This window comes from Lissotriton vulgaris, chromosome 12 (assembly GCF_964263255.1).
Source record: "Lissotriton vulgaris chromosome 12, aLisVul1.2, whole genome shotgun sequence".
Classification (NCBI taxonomy): domain Eukaryota; kingdom Metazoa; phylum Chordata; class Amphibia; order Caudata; family Salamandridae; genus Lissotriton; species Lissotriton vulgaris.
Window position 1 is genome coordinate 92252351 of NC_141700.1, and position 20301 is coordinate 92272651.

Here is a 20301-nt window from a genome sequence, read left to right on the forward strand (position 1 = left end):
GCGATAAAAAACGGCCGCAATGCATGAATATCGCTGAGAAGTCAGCGATATTCATGCATTAGTCAGCAAATGCTCTTAGCCATGTTATCCACTTCCCATTGAACAAGCGCATGGTCTTTTAAAGATTTGTGAAGTACTCGGGGCGGGGGGGGCACTGGCACAATTTGCAGGCCAGGCAGTGTTCAACACGTGCATCACCCTTTCTCTGCCTGCTATTGCGCTCCATGTTTCGGAAAGGTAAGAAAATGAACGTGCATTTGAGTTTGAAATGTCCGATCTTGTAGCAGTACACTTGCAAAGCCCACACATGACAATAACCCGATTCAAGGCCCCATTCACCCGATTTTTAAAAAAAATATAGTACTCCAAGACAGTTACATTTTAAAACTTTATTAATATTTAAATATAACGAACGCAACAAAAACTGTAAATATATTTAACCATTTTTTTAAATTAACCAGAACTATAACGATAACAACAACAACAACAATAATATAACTTTTATGTCTAAATTACGCAAACATTTAGCTAATCTGCTAAAGGGGGGAGTCGCCATTTCTTTACAATAATCAATAATGAAAAATCCACATCAATAGGGTTGCCCGTTTTGTCGATGCAGCACTATAGTGCAATATACACAGCACCTGGGGTGTCAAGAGTGAACAGGTCTTTCTTTGTTCCTTAAGATGTTATCTCCGAGAATGCTGATGCATTGGTGTCTGTACACTTCTTTGTCAATTCTGTCAAGATGATAACTGCTTTATAAACAGACGATATCTTTGTTTCGTCATTAGTGTTAAGTGTGTCTGAAACTACAGTGCCCTTCTGGTTTTTTTTCTTCAGGCTCTACAGAGTTTTGTGTGTTGTTCTTTTGAGCGACAATTATTCCAGAGGTTTCAGGTTCACTTGTTTTGTTCTGCAGTGAGTTAACAGCTTTAGAGAGTTCATGTTTATTTGCTATGTCCTGCTGTTCGTGAACTGCTTCAGAGACGTCAGCCTCATTTTTTATGTTTCAGTAGATCCTGGACCTGCCCGGCCGCGCCCAAAATGGCGCCGGTGTAAATGGGACTCGTAACTGCTTGTTCTGTACTGGTTGCCCAACCTTGATATCACGAGATACATATGCAGTTTTGAAGCACATGGCGGAGGCTTGTCTGCTGTAGTGGGGCGCCCCTTTATCGTTTCAGTCGCCATTCCGCCCGCTTTTGCTACACTGTGCCTCATCCGCCATTCAGCTGTTTACCGCCCGCTCTTACGGCTACAGCGTCTCGCTCACCATGTAGTTGAGTTGCTCCCACTCTTGCGGTGCAGCGGTAGGCGGCTTCCACAGGACTCTTAAAATGGCGGCCGGCTCTTCGGATTTGGGCCTGGTCCAGTAAAATGGCCCTGGGACACCTTGGAACTCGGACGCTTGTCTGCCAGGGCTTGGGTTCCATTCTCGAAAGCGTCCCCTCAGCCTTGAAGATTGTACAAAAGTCTTGGGGGCCCTCGACTCCCGCAGGCTTCCGGTGGGGAGCGGCTGCCATGATTGCTTGCGGAATGGCCACGACGGAGCTACGAGATGGTGGTGCTCTCATGGTGACGCCAGCTTCAGTCTGAAACATCCAGAAACAAGGTGGGGCTTTTATCGTTTGGGGAAAAAAAATGTTTTAATCCAATGAAAAGTGTTATTTTTAGGTCACATGACCTAGTCTTACATAATTAGGAAAAGAAAAGTAAAATGAACCAATGAAAAGTTTTATTAACAAGTCACATGACCTGTTATGCTTACGTTACGCGCTGCGCGGCGTGCTCTGGATCGTTTCCGGGAAGCTGCGCCTTGCGCACCGGAGCACTTCCGGGTGCGCTAACGCGTCGCGTCATATGACGCATTACGCGACAATGCAGGTGCAGAATATAGTCAAAATGTCTCCACCAACCAGCGGTCGGAATTCCACCGCTTTCAGCAGTCCAAAAAGTTCGGTCAAATCTTAAGAGCGGGAGCAACTCAACTACATGGTGAGCGAGACGTTGTAGTCGCAAGAGCGAGCGGTAAACAGCTGAATGGCGGAAGAGGCACAGAGTACCAAAAGCGGGCGGAATGGCAACTAAAACGGTAAAGGGGCGCCCTGCGACAGCGTGTCTTCAGGTGAAACGGATTGTGGGACAAGGTCCAGAATGAAAGATTCTTCAAAAGGGAAAAAATTCCGCCGGACCCCGGGAGCCGGCCACCTATGCCGGGGGCGATCTCAGGCCTCACCAGGGCAACACGACTTGGGGAGGGGGCAGGAGCCAAGCGCCCCCTCTCAGTCCGCGCCATCTCACCGCCCCTCGGGAGCCTCCGTCAAGCGGTTTAGGGAGGCACCGTATCACATTGTTTTCCAATGCATCCAGGTCCACAAATGGACCCCACTACTTTGAATAGTGAAGCTGCAGCAGGTGCAAATAAGGTTTAAACAGTGTTACAAGAACTGCTTAGAACTCTGAAGTATGGCACTCAATAACCAGGACTTATGCCATTTATGTAAGGCAGTGACATGGAAGCAACTCAGGGACAAAAAGCATGAACGAACATTCACGTATGAAAATCTTATTTGGAGAAGGGGTAGAATCCAAACGCCCCCTGCCAGTTCGCGCCACTACACTGTATGTGGAAAATCTGAAGACATCATTCTACAAACTCTCAACGCTTGTTATCAGTGCATGACTTTCATGCTCGATCGATTGAGCTAGCCGGATCGGGCAATAAAAAGTATAAAATAGTTATGTAAATAGTTATTTAATAAAATGTTTTATTCTGTTTCTTTGGTGGTGTGTTGTGTATATTTATAATATTTGCATAGGGTTTGCCGTTATTTTTGGCGGTGTGGGTGGCGGAGTCGAGCTGTTTTGCAGCCCTGATGGTGTGGAGCTCAATTCATTTCACTATTTTCGTATTTCTCATGAAGGGTTATTCCTAATGTTTGTATTTTACCGAGGTTAAAAAGAGATCGAATTAGTGGTCTACTGATTTTGCTCGATTACTTTTATTTTTTTACACGATTTTTCACTATCTGCAAAGACTAAACAGAGTATTGCGACTTTGTGCTTGTTTGTAAATAGAGAATGATCCAAAGAGAACCAATTGTAAAACAGTAAATGCTTGGATAATAATCAATCAAATGGAGAGACAAGCAGGTACGACGGATTACAACAGGGGTAAAGGTCTGCGTTAACTACCGTTCACTATCTGCAAAGAGAGAGTACTACTAAGAGAAAAGAGGGGAGTGGGGGGGGGGGGGGCAGCGTTCAAAGCACATCAGCGTGCATAAACACGAAAACGTTTTTACCTATCACGTACTTGACATTTGACAGCTTTTGATGTTTGCTATTAAAAAACCATTGAAATTCACAGAAAAAACCATAGGTTATACTCCATATATAGTTAGGAATTTGCATTTACAAAACCTTGAATATTCAATGAAAAAACCATTGGTTTTAGGCCATATATAGTTAGGGATTTGCATTTAGAAAACCTTATTTTACTCGCATAAAACCATTGAAATTCCATATATAGTTATAAGCGCTAACTGTATATCGCGCACCCGCAATCCACTGCTGATGATGTCACATATTACATCATTCATGACATGGTTAGTGACATCACTGATGACATCACTGATGACATCTCAAATGACATCACTGATGACATCACTGATTACAACATCCAGTGACTGTATGTTTCTGTAAAGTTAAAATATGTTTTACATATTGATGAATGTGTGGATATATAAGTGTCTGGATGAAGGATTTACTAGGTGCATGACTGACTGATTGAGTGAGTGATTAAATGTGTCTCACTGAGTGCATGGGTTAGTGACTAAACTGTTTTAATTTGTGCATCATTATATCTGTTGTTCTACAAACTGCTGCATATGTTGATCAGTAGCTATATGAGTAACTGTATGGGTTGATTGGTTGTCCAAGTATTTGTATGGGAAACTGAGTGTGTGTGTATGGGTGGCTGGAAGGTGTGTGACTCTGTACATAGATGTGTGAGTAGTTGATTCACTATATGTATAGATTCAAAACTGCATGTGGAAACAGCTGTATGGGCGGTTGACTGTGCATGAGTGTATTAGTGAGTGAATGGATATCTCAGTGCTACATGTCAAATTAAGTACATATGTAAAACACAGTACATGTGAGAGTTGACATCTATAAATAACTGTGCAGAACAGCTAATGAATGTGTGAGTGGCTGTATGGATCATTGTGAACATGTATCAGAGATTGTATAAGAGAGTAAAGTAAATATGTGTTAGTATATGTTTGAATAAGTAAGGTGTGTATAACTGTATAGTTGAGAAAATGGAGGTGTGATTGATTTTTGGCATAACTGACTAGGTGTGTGAGTAACTCCATGGATGAGTGACTGTCTGTTTACACTGATTGTATCTAAGGTTATATTAGAGTCTGAAGAGGTTCATGGTATTATCACATGAATGATATCATCAGTGATGTGATCAGTCATGTCAAATGAGATGTTATCAGTGATGTCATCAGTGATGTCATTTGAGATGTCATCAGTGATGTCATCAGTGATGTCACTAACCATGTCATGAATGATGTAATATGTGACATCATCAGCAGTGGATTGCGGGTGCGCGATATATAGTTAGCGCTTATAACTATATATGGAATTTCAATGGTTTTATGCGAGTAAAATAAGGTTTTCTAAATGCAAATCCCTAACTATATATGGCCTAAAACCAATGGTTTTTTCATTGAATATATATATATATATATATATATATATATATATATATATATATATATATGTTTATACAAGATGCCTGTGACATGAGAGACACACTGCAGGGCTCTCCCCTCCGGGTTGCAGTGTCTCAGCACGCTTCACCACGTTGCAAGGAATAGTATGCCCGACGCGTTTCTGGGGGACTCCCCCCGTCTTCAGGGGCTGCTTCCAGTCGACTCTCAGTGTTCGTCACCGTTTTATGGACACTTTCTATCAGGCAAATCCGTGGACAGGCATGTGTCCTGTTTGGCTGGAATTATGGGATTTGTAGTCCATGGTGATGCAAACTCATCGATCGTCTTGGGTACATGATGCTTGATTTGATACCTTAAGTAGGCTGCTTGTTGTGCTTTGGCGTGCTGCAATTAAATGACGAGTCCTGCGCTCTTTACACAACCAAAGGTTTGGATGCGATGAGCTTCATCCTGCCGCTCACCGTTTTAGAACAGCAGGTGATGGTGCTCTCCCCGCGGCCAGGCAGCCGCGTAGAAATGTTTATACAAGATGCCTGTGACATGAGAGGCACACTGCAGGGCTCTCCCCTCCGGGTTGCAGTGTCTCAGCACGCTTCACCACGTTGCAAGGAATAGTATGCCCGACGCGTTTCTGGGGGACTCCCCCCGTCTTCAGGGGCTGCTTCCAGTCGACTCTCAGTGTTCGTCACCGTTTTATGGACACTTTCTATCAGGCAAATCCGTGGACAGGCATGTGTCCTGTTTGGCTGGAATTATGGGATTTGTAGTCCATGGTGATGCAAACTCATCGATCGTCTTGGGTACATGATGCTTGATTTGATACCTTAAGTAGGCTGCTTGTTGTGCTTTGGCGTGCTGCAATTAAATGACGAGTCCTGCGCTCTTTACACAACCAAAGGTTTGGATGCGATGAGCTTCATCCTGCCGCTCACCGTTTTAGAACAGCAGGTGATGGTGCTCTCCCCGCGGCCAGGCAGCCGCGTAGAAATGTTTATACAAGATGCCTGTGACATGAGAGGCACACTGCAGGGCTCTCCCCTCCGGGTTGCAGTGTCACAGCACGCTTCACCACGTTGCAAGGAATAGTATGCCCGACGCGTTTCTGGGGGACTCCCCCCGTCTTCAGGGGCTGCTTCCAGTCGACTCTCAGTGTTCGTCACCGTTTTATGGACACTTTCTATCAGGCAAATCCGTGGACAGGCATGTGTCCTGTTTGGCTGGAATTATGGGATTTGTAGTCCATGGTGATGCAAACTCATCGATCGTCTTGGGTACATGATGCTTGATTTGATACCTTAAGTAGGCTGCTTGTTGTGCTTTGGCGTGCTGCAATTAAATGACGAGTCCTGCGCTCTTTACACAACCAAAGGTTTGGATGCGATGAGCTTCATCCTGCCGCTCACCGTTTTAGAACAGCAGGTGATGGTGCTCTCCCCGCGGCCAGGCAGCCGCGTAGAAATGTTTATACAAGATGCCTGTGACATGAGAGGCACACTGCAGGGCTCTCCCCTCCGGGTTGCAGTGTCTCAGCACGCTTCACCACGTTGCAAGGAATAGTATGCCCGACGCGTTTCTGGGGGACTCCCCCCGTCTTCAGGGGCTGCTTCCAGTCGACTCTCAGTGTTCGTCACCGTTTTATGGACACTTTCTATCAGGCAAATCCGTGGACAGGCATGTGTCCTGTTTGGCTGGAATTATGGGATTTGTAGTCCATGGTGATGCAAACTCATCGATCGTCTTGGGTACATGATGCTTGATTTGATACCTTAAGTAGGCTGCTTGTTGTGCTTTGGATATATATATATATATATATATATATATATATATCCAACAAATGGCTCCCTTTCCCTCCGTAAGGCGCTACTTCGTTCTGGTCGCGTTACTCCTGCGGTCGAGCCAGACCGCTGTAAATTCAACAAGATTTCCCCACCAAGGGGGAGGGTGGAGTCGCAGAAAGAAACAGACTGCAATCGTTCGTCTGGTGCAAATTTTCTCAATTTAATTCATAAATCCATCGGGGGTCAAAAACAATATAGCAACCAACGCGTTTCGACAGCGTCCGCTGTCTTGTTCACGGTCAGTGTACTGTGTGCAGCTCAACAGTTTTAAAGAACCAACAAACAACATTGTCAGATACGCCCCTTTGTTACATGGTGCATTGCCTGTATACTTGGAATTCTGGGACTCGTAGTTTGACAGTATTTTGGTGTGTGATGCTTGCTCAGGGTAATTAATTATAAGGTTATTGTGGTTTTAAACCCATACGCTAAGCATTGTGGGACAGGCAGATTATATGGGGTGATCTATTCATTAATAGCCCCCCAATTGCCAATGTTGGTTCTTTAACCGGGTTTGTCTCAGGGAGTACCGCCCTCCAGTGGGCATAATATTAGCAATTCAGCATATTAATGCAGTTATCTTACAACATATAGCCCTCCAGTGGGCATTTCTACATGTCATCATATATTGCAGCCAATTGTGTACTCTCCTGAGTGAGCTCGAAACAAAGGTGAAAAAAGGGGTGAGGGAATGAAAATTAAAACGGGACAAAATCATTAAAATATTGTACATGACAGGTGGGAATTTTCAGAAGTCAGTTTAGTTCATTTACAAATGTATGTAAAGCTCCTCCGATTGATTTAGCCCTAATGGGGGTCATAGTTCTGAAACCAAGGATGTGTTTTGATTCCTTGCGTCGTAACTGCTTTTCATTGTGTCCACCTCTGGCTGATGGGTTCATGGTCTCAATGCCCCAGAAACGCAATTGCTTCCAGTTTCTGTTATGATCCGATTCCATGTGTTTTGCAACTGCGTTGCTCCTATCTTTATGCACAGTTGCACGGACATGCTCAAGGATGTGTTTTTTTAGTTTGCAGATTGTGCTTCCAATATACCTCAATTTACACGGGCATTCGATCATATATACCGTGTATCTGCTGTTGCAAGTTATGCATTCATTGATTTTCCAAACTTTTTTGTCCGGCATGGTTATTTCCTGGGTGGGTTTGGCAATTTCGCAGGCTTTGCAATGGTAGCACTGCACGAATCCCTTGGTTTGTAACCAATTCTTCCTTTTCATTGTTGACTGGAAATGGCTGTGAACCAATTGGTCCTGGAGGTTTTTGGCCCTTCTGTAAGTTACTGTCGGGTGTTTACCCATCCTTTTTCCTATGATGGATCCAGCTGTAGAATCTTCCAATTTTTTTTCAAAATTTGGTTCAGTTGTTTTGTTTCCCTACTGTAAGTTGTGATCAACCTGATTGGCTCATCCTCCATTTGGGTGGGGATTTCCTTTGGTTTTAGGCTGTCCGATCTTGTGGTCTTATTTGCTCTTTCCCAACAATGCCCTATTGTATGTTGGTTGTATTGTCTATTTCGGAAACGAGTTGCGGAGTTTTTGCTCTGTTTTTGTCATTCCCCTTCTTCGCTGCAAATTCTTCTAAGTCGAAGGAATTCCCCATAGGGGATGCTTGATATTAGGGATTGCTGGTGGAAACTAGTGGCTTCAAGTGTAGCGTTTGTGGCTGTGTTTTTTCGGTGCAGGGTGGTTTCCATTTTGTTATTTTTGATATACACTTCGGTGTCCAAGAAAACTGCTCTGTTTGGACTGATGTTGTGAGTGAATGTTATACCAGGTGTACTGGAGTTCAGTATTTCGAAGTACTCAAGAAATTTATCCTCCCCACCGTTCCACACCAAGAACAAGTCATCGATAAATCTCTTCCAGATTATGATGTGCTGAGTAAATGTTTGTAATTTTACGTTGTAAGATAACTGCATTAATATGCTGAGTTGCTAATATTATGCCCACTGGAGGGCGGTACTCCCTGAGACAAACCCGGTTAAAGAACCAACATAGATCACCCCATATAATCTGCCTGTCCCACAATGCTTAGCGTATGGGTTTAAAACCACAATACCCTTATAATTAATTACCCTGAGCAAGCATCACACACCAAAATACTGTCAAACTACGAGTCCCAGAATTCCAAGTATACAGGCAATGCACCATGTGACAAAGGGGCGTATCTGACAATGTTGGTTCTTTAAAACTGTTGAGCTGCACACAGTACACTGACCGTGAACAAGACAGCGGACACTGTCGAAACGCTTTGGTTGCTATATTGTTTTTGACCCCCGATGGATTTATGAATTAAATTGAGAAAATTTGCACCAGACGAACGATTGCAGTCTGTTTCTTTCTGCGACTCCACCCTCCCCCTTGGTGGGGAAATCTTGTTGAATATATATATATATATATATATCAGTGGCGGTTTTACCATGGGGGCGTTTGGCGCCGCCCCCCCTGTTTTCTCGCTGTGCGAGAAGAAGGCAGAAACAAATGGTAGTTATTTATTTATAACTACCATTTGTTTCTGCCTGCCCTTCTTGCACGGTGAGAAATCAGTCAGCAAACTTCCTCGAGCTCGAGCCTCAGGGCAGGGGGGAGTGGCTTGGGGGAGTGGCTTGCCCACTGTTGTGAATACGGACTGTTTGGACAGCCTGAGAGGCTGTCCAAACAGACAGTATTAGCAACAGTGGGCAAGCCGCTCCCCCAAGCCTCCTCCCACTCTCCGTTCTGCAGCATGCAGACCAGGAGACATGACGTATTTAGGGCAGCCGGCCGAACCAATCAGCGCCGGCTGCCATGGAGGGGAGGGAGGCTGCCTGCAGCCTTCAGTGACGACTGGTGACGAGGGAGGCATTCAAAAAAATCCAGGATGGCGCGCGGGAGTCTGCAGTCTCGGCCCTCGGGACAGGACTCGAGTCGAGGGCCAGAGCGGGAAGCCAAGCCAAGGTAAGTATTTTTACATTTATTTTTATTATTATGAGGCAGTCAGTCCGATTTTACGCCCCGCCTATTTCAAATGTCGCCAGCCGCGACTGATATATATATATATATATATATATATATATATATATATATATATCAAAAAGGGTGGGATATGAAGTATTATTACTCATTCTTTATCGTAAAAGCTTTTTGTTTCAGCTCGTCAATTCATATTTGCATCTTAATTTTCTAAATCCAGCACTTCAAATCAAAGGACCTAATTAAAGAGGCTAGTCAATACACACATAACACACCATTTTGCTTTTAGGATTCCTAATGTGACTTCCTAGTGAGTCACTTTAATTATGGATAAATAATAGGTATACTGTTTACTATTGCCACTTTTTGCCAATATTTCATCAAGAAGCCTGATACTGTGAATATAGAATATATTCAATGCCAAGCTTTGGCAGACACATTTTAAAATACAGCTGGCAAGCATGCAGAATAAAAAGGTACACCTTTTAACACAAAAGATGTGTTTGTGCTGCTTTATGTTCTGCTGAGTTTAATGTGTATGTTGTATACAAACTATTTTAAAATGGTAGGTAGAGAGCACATTATAAACAAAATGAAATTGTCTTTCATGCAAGACAAAATATTTAATTAGCTGAATAATGTTGTGATTACAATCTTCTGAATATTCTGACTATATAAAGAAATGGCTGTATGTTCTATATTTGGGCTCTATTTCAAATTACTCTATGTCTGTATTAAAGTACCATAACTGCTAGATAATAGTGCTAAAGGTTTCGTGTTATATTCACATTTTATGTCATTTTATATTATTGAATTGCCCTTTCAGCATAATTTATGTAAACCATCCATGCCATTTGGTTATACACTGCCACATAATTCATGGGTTTCAATCTACAGGTCACATTTTAAGTATACACATGCTAAATCTAGCATCTTATGAGTACATTTGGTGGTATATGTGCAACACCCTGTGTAATTTATCACACTCTCATTTACATAGTCATTGATGTCAGTTGCTGTAATTTTCTGTCAATTTACCTCTCAGTGCAGAGGTGAAGCAGAATGCGTCAAATTTGTCCCTCTGCTTATCCTTTGTGCCGTAGCTACGGATTCCAGGTAGAATGTTTCCCCCGCAGGGCTCTCGGGGAATGATTATTGGGTAATGAACTGTCCCATCTAAGAGCCAGCCTGCATTGCACCACTCCAGTCCTTCTGTCCAAGCTGCAAAGTATGACAGCAAATAGACAACTTTTTAGGGTCTTGGGCTATAAGAGAGACATTAATCACCATCATTCAACGGCAATTCTAACTTCAGAAACAACATGCGGCATTGAATGGTGTATTGGAAAGTTTAAGACACTACTTATGGTGGCGAGATCGATATCTTGATTACTGGCATCCGTGTGATCTCTGATTGTTACCAAACCAGGAGAGAACAAGCCCTAAGATTTCGGTGTAGCTAATCAATGTGCAAAGCAAGCCACGGGGATAGTTTACTTTTCTGACAAAATACATACTCAGTTCACCATCTGGCAATACTGCTAGACAGGACTGCAAGAGTATCAAAGACAGCCACATGAGGACATGGTGCCATTGTGGTATACCTGGTTCAAATAATCCATGAACCATCTTGAAAAAGACACTACCTTTTTCTTTAAGATCTGGATAATACAAAAAGTCAGGCAAGTTGAAATAAACCCCAGGGTGGACTGGAAACTGACAACACCTTTTACTCAGTAAGACTTGACCTTAATCAATTTACTTCCAAGATACAAAATTATATCTAGATATTCTTTGTGTTCCAGGACTTAGAGGGCTCGGCAAATTTGGTAAGTAGGCAAATTTAAATAGACATTAATGCAGCAATTTCTCATGGAGGCTAGCAAGACTAGTATATTTAATGAAGTGTTAAAGATTCCCTTTAGTTTGAGTCTCAGCCATAGTGTCTCTACAGAGTCTAACTTGAGGAAACTCAGAAAATGTAATCAACAGTACTGAGCAAACTGGAAAAATAACTTGGTCTCAAGGGCAGGTGGATCCAGTAAGTTATCCCTTGAAAAGACTGTCATGGCAGCAAGGAGACTAAGGCCTGTTAGTCATAAAGAGTTGTAGGAAATAAATGGGGAAAAATGAAAAGGGAAAGTCCTTTATTTCATCTGATGCACTTTTGAAGAATGGTAGATGGCTGCTTCTGGGCATTGATAGGATGAGTTAAATAGAGATATTATTATTAAATTCTCTTGTACGGATCAGAAAACCACAGAGAGTTGAATACGTCATAGCATAACACAGTACTTTGAGGCCAGTGTCTAAGACTCTTGCAAAGCGCAATCTTTTCAGTTTGTCTTTTCTATATATTCCAGAGAGTCAATGCCTTTCACCAGCCCACATCTTCAAAAGGTATATTTTAGTTTTACACTTAAGAACTATATCGTACAGGTCTATGGATACCTCTACCTTAGACCAGTAATGTAAGGAATTCAGGGAGGAGGGTAAAGAACAAACCATCGCCAATCATGATGTAGCTTAGACACCATTTTATATCCAGTTATAACAAGAGGCCTTGGGTGGTAAGAAAACCAGGTATAAGGTAGGCTAAATATTCCTGTGCTAGGATACGGGAACAGCACTTTACCAGATTTTCAATGAATGGAGTTATTTGTGTAAAAGTCGGCCTACCATTACAAAACTTTAAGCCTGGTCAAAAAGAAATACCCAAAAATGTGTTCAATAGTTTGTATTGCTTTCTCCCCATGCCGCATGTCCACTACCCTATTAGCTCACTTTATTTTAATTCATCTCATCTAGAATATATCCTTCCTAAAATGTGTTTGCTAGTATATTCTGTTTATGAAAAAGTAATTAGTAGAAAGCAATCGGGAAACTTAATACCTGAATAATTATTGTAAAATTACCTTGGTAGAGTTGGGAGTATGTTGCCAGCCTGGCATCCTGTTCCTCGCAAGCCAAACGGGCCTCATAATAGTTTAGGTGATAGCGTCCCTGGCTTGGCTGATATGGGAAAACAACACCTTGTTTTATAGGAAACAAAACACATAGAAACATATTAGATGCGGTGAAATCTCTTCAGGGTCTGCATAATATTGCATCTTAGAATTCATTAAGGAGGGATAGTTTCTCAAACATTAGACACATATTTTAATACATTCTTGAAGTTCTGGCAAGGTCTTCTTGTTTTTTTTTTGTTTTTACTGTTTTCATGTTTGTTTGCTGCTCAATGGAGGGAAAACCATTGTTTCTACACAGTGAAGTAACTTTCCTAATACCTTTGAGAGAGTAATTTTCTCAAGATGTGAGTTATGTACTGTTAGGGCTGAGTAGGTCCTTTGATCTCTGACATGAGTTTAGATCCATCAATTACGTCTATCCTTCTAACCTGTGAGTGAAGGAGGCTCTAAAAGAGTGAGTGAGTGCATGTGTGAGAATATGAGTGAGTGGGGGAGTGATTTAATGTGAGCAGATGAGGGAGTTGTGAGTGAGTCAGTGAGTGAGTGAGATGAGTTCATAGGTGAGTGAGTGAATGTGAGCAGATGAACGAGTGAGTAAGCAGATAAGTGAGTGAATATGTAATCAATGGAGTAATGAGCAGATAAGTGACTGAGTGAGTGAATGTGTGCTTCAGTGAGCAGGAAAGTGACTGAGTTACTGTGAAAACACATGCATGAGTGAGTGAGTAATGGAGTGAACAGATGAATGAGTGAATGAGACCACACCAATTTAAATCTGTATATGTTGCCATAAATGGCATCTTCTTGAAATGTAATCCCACCTCTTTTAGGTACTTGCAAATGTTTCAGCACTGAACTAAACTTCAAATCCAACTGCAATTTAAAACTCAAACTGGTATATAGCAATTGGACCAAAACATGTCAACATTCCAGTCATTCAAGTAGATTTGTTTTCATGAACTGTTAAGCTTGGTTTGATCTAGATACAGATTATTTTTGCTATTATTACCGGATGGCATGCTCCAGAATACACCTTCAGACGAGCATTGTACTGATCAAACTTAAGAGCCTGATTTAGAGTTTGACGGAAGGGTTACTCTGTCACAAATGTAATGGATAGCCCGTCCACTGTATTACAAGTGCATTATATCCCAAGGCACTTGTACTATGGCAGGTGGTATATCTGAGTAACCTGTCCACCGAATTCTAAATTGGGCCTCATGTATTGCAATTTGCAGCAATATTGCAGTATGGAATTTCCACTCCACGGGTGAAGGAATTGATGGATAAAAAGTAAATGAATGTATGAATGAAGCTGATTTATTTGTAGTACTCCAACATTTTAGGTCACATTTCAGATTATGTTCAGTATTTAATGATATTTGAATTTTAATTTATTGCAGTGTATGTCTTCCAGTGGAATGAGGGGAAAGCGTGATATTTAGAATAACCCAAACACATGGACCGTGGGAACAATTCTGATGTTTTTCACGGACATAGGCCCAGGTGTACTAAATACTGATTGCAAAAAACTGGTTGGAATGTGTGACCAATATTTGTGTGATCAGTACAGCACTTTACAAACAGACAAAAATCTATCTTTAAGATAGTGAAGGGCTTTACCAAGTACCAACCCTAAAATATTAGTGCAGGAAATTCCACCCTCTGAAAACCTCTGTAACACAATTGCGGACTATTTGGAGCAAAAAGTACAGGGCCTCACTAAGGATTTTGTGACTCCGGACAAAGAATTGAAGGGTGAAGTCAGTAGTAGGGTTAGCATGCCCTCGAACCTCATGGCGACTTTCCGGCCAATCAACTTGGAGGAAACCCGCCAGGCAATATTGGCGACCATATCAGGGTCACCATTTGATCCATGCCCCCCGATGCTTCTACATGCGCTTGTAGACACTGTCACTCCTGCAATTAATAATATCCTAAATACATCACTGGCCATAGCAATCATTCCCTTAGAATGGAAATTGGCGGCGGTCAAACCTCTGCAGAAAAAACAACTACCCGACCCTACTACACTGTCCAATCTTCGACCAATTTCACTGCTCCCTGTACTATGTAAAGTAACTGAGTCCTTCGTGAATAGACAAGTCACTAAGTTCCTGGAAGACAATTATGCTTGGCACTCAAACCAATCAGGTTTTAGAGCTCAACACTCTACAGAGTCAGCTCTATTGTTCACTACCGATGCCATCCGAATGGCTCTGGACCAGGGTAAGAAGGCTGTCTTGATATTATTAGATCTGTCGGCAGCCTTCGACACGGTCTCACATAACATCTTGATTGACCGGCTAGCAACATCTGGCATAACTGGAAAGGTACTAGATTGGATTAAGAACTTCCTAAGTGTCAGGCGGCAAGTGGTCACCTTGGGCGAATTCTGTTCAAAGGAAAAAATACTCACGACCGGAGTACCCCAGGGATCCAGTTTAAGCCCAACACTTTTTAATTTCTACACCACCCATCTGATCAAGCTGATATCGTCCTTTAGAATAGATGTGGTTGCTTACGCGGACGATACACAACTCATCCTAGTCCTTGACAAAGATTCAAAGGATTGGGAAGAAAATCTTAAACGGTGCCTGACGGCGACATTTGATTGGATGGGGAAGAACCATTTAAAATGTAATACGGGCAAAACCGAAATTATGTTAATGGGACCGCAAAATGACTTTGTCCCCAAGCTATGGTGGCCGGAGAAGGCAGAGGTACCGCCGCATACAACCAATACGGCACGTAATCTAGGTATCAAGTTTGATGCCGCTCTGTCGTTCAAACAACAGGCATTAGCAGTAGCAGGCACCTGCTTTAATGTCATCAAGGGACTAAGAAAATTTTTTTACCTACTTCCTTTGTCAGCCAGGAAAATGGTAGCAGTCGCTCTCGCAACCTCGAGACTTGACTATTGCAACAGCCTATATGTGGGAACCAATAAGGTGGTCACGTACAGGTTGCAGATGGTGCAACACGCAGCGGCCAGGCTGGTGCTGACATGGCCAAAGAAATCCACTGCATCTGCCGCATTAAACACCTTGCAGTGGCTACCAGTAATTAAACGGGTCTTTTTTATAACCTGCTAATTACCTTTAGAGCCTTTCACTCTCGGGGACCCAAATACATACAAAGGAGGTTCTCACGGTACCACCCTTTGCGTACCTTGAGAATCTCCAATGCTAATCTGTTGTCTGTCCCTGCCTTTAGACTCAGTTCGAGAGGTGGCAAATCCTTGCCTGTATTAGGGTCAAAGGCATGGAATAAGCTCCCCCCTCATCTGCGTGCAATGGAACGAGAATCAGAGTTCCGAAAGGCACTGAAAACCTGGATTTTTAATCTCCCTGATACCTGCGCCAGAGCACTAGTGTGAACGTCTATGGCTGGACCTCCGAAAGCAGTCTGACCAGTGTCTTAGATCTTCCTGGTCAGTATAGGCGCCTAGATGCTCCTTGGAGTGACAGCTGCGCGGTATAAGTACTAGCTTACATTACATTACATTACATTACTTATTTGTTAATAGGTCAGCGTGTTAAATTCTGATTAGCAGTGGGTCGGAATCCAACCTACATCATGAATATTATTGAGATAGCTCACAAATTGTGACTTACTCTGATTGGTGACCATCACATGGATGATGTCCTTCTACCATCAGCAGACCACAATGTCTGCGATCAATTCTTTTTTTTAATTGTATGCAGGACATTTTCCACATTTGTGTTTAAAAATGTTTACTGTTTTTTTACAGTTTGTTTGAGAGTTGTTCTCCCCTGGACCACTACCTACTCTCGATCAAACTTTTCTTTACATTTGCAAAAGGAAAAGGGTCCCAATGGGACCTCATCCATTTTGAAAATGTCTTACTACCATAACTCAGGTGTCTGTAAATTTTGGGTCGCTGATTTTGATACTTCACATACTGAGTTGGTATTTGAAAGGGGCGCTTACAACACGCCCCCTCTAAATTCAGAATTGGTCTAGCATCACAAAACCATTTTAAGAGTTGCTAAAAGTTACTGACTCCTAAAATTGGTTACGTATATAGCAAAAAGTGGTTTAGTAGTTGCAAATAAAAATTCTGACTATTTGCCGCCATGAAGAAATGTAGTACATCTGTCCCCATAGTTCTTTTTTTCTAAGAGACTGCCAATTAATAAATTAACAATAGAACAGTACTAAATCTAAATGTTAGTCAAGACTTAGCTCATCTGCATGGAGATTTAATTGAATGACTGATTTTGGCTGCATGAAGTTCATGACACACCTTTCTAAAAGTTTGCTTTGCATTCTGTCATTAATTTATTATTGCATTTCTCTCAGTGAAATGATAAGGAACATTATATTACGAAGCTAAACTTAGAAACAGAGAACTATTGACTACAAACTTTCCTTTGATTAATTTGGTGGTAACCTAATATCTAAACTATAGGTTGCCCCTACTTGGTAGTAGCCTGGGAGCTGTATTGTTGCTCAGCACTTAGTACAGTGCACTTCTACTCGGCGTTCTTCCTACCAGTCAGCCAGGATCAGTACAGAATTAATGTGAAATTTTGTAAAAGATCATTTCCTACTGTATGTCATTATTTTGTGATCAAAGAATCAAGCTTCAAAAATATTGCAGTTGCAATATTGACTACCACTTTATCATTTAAATTAAGAATAAATTGACTATACTTAGCTCCACATCTAGCTGCCTTGACCATATAGTGGTACAATGGTAATCGATATAACGCCCTTTGCACCTATAGATTACAACAATAGTAGCAAGTTTGATTTTGTATGCACTCTGTTGCAAAATTTGAACATAAGTAAGATATTTAAATACACGAAAAGCAAGTTAAAATAAGTGAAACTATCAATATCAAAAACAGAATTATATATTTTGTGCAGAAAGCATAACCTGGTAAAGTGAGTGTTTTGGCAGACTGTGAAATATAACTAGGTTTGCCGTATCACTGCATATCCACTGAAAACACAAGTTTCTAGTTCTCTACCTTCATTTAACGAATCACTACATTATGGAAATTGCTTCCATGAAATATCTCACAGTCAAAGGTACAAACGTCCCTTGGTGATAGGGTATACGCGATCAGTAACAATCTCCATATTGTCTCTGAAGAACTGTCTAAGTTGGGGTAGACCCCCAGAGTTGAAGTGAAGTCTGTATCGAGTGGAAAATGATGCAACTGGAGAAGTAAAGCCCTAAGAGAGACTGTTGTCATGATAGTTCACCATCAGAATGAGCTGTGGGATATGGAAGACGCAAAGTGAAGTAATAACATTTGCGTACCGGGTCTTTCGGTGGAGAGGAAGAGGTCAGATTTAACTACTTATGAAAGGCCTTATTCACTGGTGATTCTCTGATGGAGTGGAGAAGGGATACCTGGTGTAGACATCACACACCTCGACCAGTGTCCAGTTTCCATTAGGCTTCTGTCCTAGACTGCTCATAATTAGTATTCTGTGGTTCCACAACAAGATTACTCTATTTTCCAAGATGCGGAAAGGTGGCAACATTCAGCATTGCTGGAAAAACTTTACTTCTATCCAGATTTACTACCAGAGAATTAAATGGCTCACAAAGGTTACGATAATATAAAAGAAGAATTGAGGGCAATGGTTGTGCCGTACACCATATCGGAAAGGACACATCTTTGATGAAAAATTGGACCTTCAATAATCCAACTCAAACAAAGAAATATTTACATTCCCAACTCTTGGTTGGCCTGAATAAGTGGACTGAGCCCTTCAAGTGATTCTTGATTCAAAAATGGTACACTATTTATAATCCTTTATCTCACTTGATTTCTACTGGTGGTGGGTCCATTGACCATCTGATAGCCTTGGCTCACACGCATTATTTTGTTCTCAGCTCCCAGTTTGCAAACTGCTGCAGGTGCCCACTTCCCATAGCGTCACTCTCTCGGGCTACCCCTAGAGTAAGTGCAGTGGGAAATTATGGACATTTATAATTTTCCTGAAGGGTTTTGCTAGGCTTAGTTGACACCGACACATCATTTTACAGTTGGATAGACATAAGTCCTATAAAGTTTTGTCCTGTTAAGATGACGGTCATGGTAAGTAAGTTTTGGCTAGAGGAAAACTATTAATTGGGGTGATACATATTTTGAACATCAACGGCCTGAGCCCTGATCATCTTGATTTTTTTCATTTTCCGAGCAGAATCATTGGTGGGCCTGAATTATGCAGTTCTGGAGGTGCAGAACTTTGTAGTCGTAGGTGGTAGTAAGCAATTACTTCTGATCAGTTATATAAACATACATATGATAACTGTAAGTATAAAATGCCTGCAGAGTTTTACAAATCTGGGAGGACTTTGGCTTGGATCACAAGCGAAGAGGGGGCCATCATACATTTAGGAATTGACTGTGTGAATGGGAAAGTGGTTGGTGACATAGAGTAGGCCAAGAGGGAATTTGTGACTATTATTAATCACTGCTGTAATGTTCCTTTCTGGAGAACTTCTCTCTCTCAATCCCTTACTGACAGAATATGAATTGTCTGTTTTCATCCCTCGCGAGGGCCTCAATCCTGAAAGAGATATCATGGTTCCTGGGACTGTGGTAGTGCTGCCTACTTAAGATGCCTACTTAAGAGGAGTAGAGGTGCTTAATTTGCTAATTGTCCACATAATTTAATGTGAAAAAGCTAAAGTACCATAGTTCACAAAGGGATGGAAAATGAATAGAGCTCATCTGTATTGAAGAATGTAATTGATGCAGTAACAAGAGGATGTGAAATGAATGGTATTGCTTGAAACTTATTGAATAGGACCCATGCTGTACAACAAAGAGCAAAGATCTTGCTACACAATAAGCATTAAGAACATCTGGCTTTACCCTCTAGCCGTAGCGTCAAGGCTAAGCTCTCATCATCCAGTCCATTCACCAGTTGACATCGATATCTTCCCTCGTCTTCCAGGGTCACGTTAGTTATGACCATGGAGGCATCGTGCCTGTGGCCCCGTCGGAGGTACGACCGCCTCGATAGCTGGTTGTAGTTTCTATGGCGATATCCGTTGGTGATGAGGATGATGTTCTCTAGTGGGTCTGCATGGTTGATCTTGGTCCACTTCACCCTGTAGCTCTTGGGACGTGTTCGCATCACGCAGGGAAGAGTGACATTGTCCCCTCGTTTGGTGTGGATCACTTCGTGAATAGGGTCAAGTAAATATCGAAATCCGGGGACATCAGCTGGCCAGGGAAATAAAACAAAAATGATTTAGGTTTAGAGTTTGCAACAATGTTGCAAAAGCTGGAAAATGCAAAGTTGTAGTAAAGGTACCTTCCAGCTAGTATTGTCAAGGAAAATTTTAAATCATGTCTATAGACCTCACATAAATGAAAGGCAAGGAAGTTGATCCCCAACTGTAGCTTAGCGGGAATGAACTTAAGCAGTATGAGTGGTACTTTCTACAGGAATCCTACCACATGGAGCATGCTCAATGCTCATTTGAATGAAGGCCCTGAGGAAGATGGATTGTTCTGAAAGAAGACGTGGATGGAGTTGGATGTCAAGGAGGCGTAAGAAGAGAATGAGATCTGAAGAAGAAGTACTGTCGAATGGGCACCTTTTTGATTTCTCACAAGTGCCTAACTGGTTTTTAAAAACATACTAGTTTCTAAACTTTTATAGATGTCTTATCAATTTGCACAGCAACATGTTAATCTGAATTTGGACTCATAGGCTATGTAGATATAGTAATTCTTTGCTCCAGTAGTCAGTATGTGTATTGTGGATC

General features: G+C 41.9%; 1 protein-coding gene across 1 annotated transcript in view; it reads right to left on the reverse strand.

Moving 5' to 3' along the window:
* The window catches only part of HAPLN2 (hyaluronan and proteoglycan link protein 2), a 69528-nt gene that overhangs the window by 12511 nt on the left and 36716 nt on the right, over positions 1–20301 (reverse strand). Inside the window, exons 3-5 of the mRNA XM_086946365.1 lie at positions 19400–19753; positions 12480–12596; positions 10603–10785 (exon numbers count right to left, since the gene is read on the reverse strand). Of these exons, the coding sequence (XP_086802491.1) occupies positions 10603–10785; positions 12480–12596; positions 19400–19753 (654 nt within the window). The remainder of the gene's footprint in view (positions 1–10602; positions 10786–12479; positions 12597–19399; positions 19754–20301) is intronic.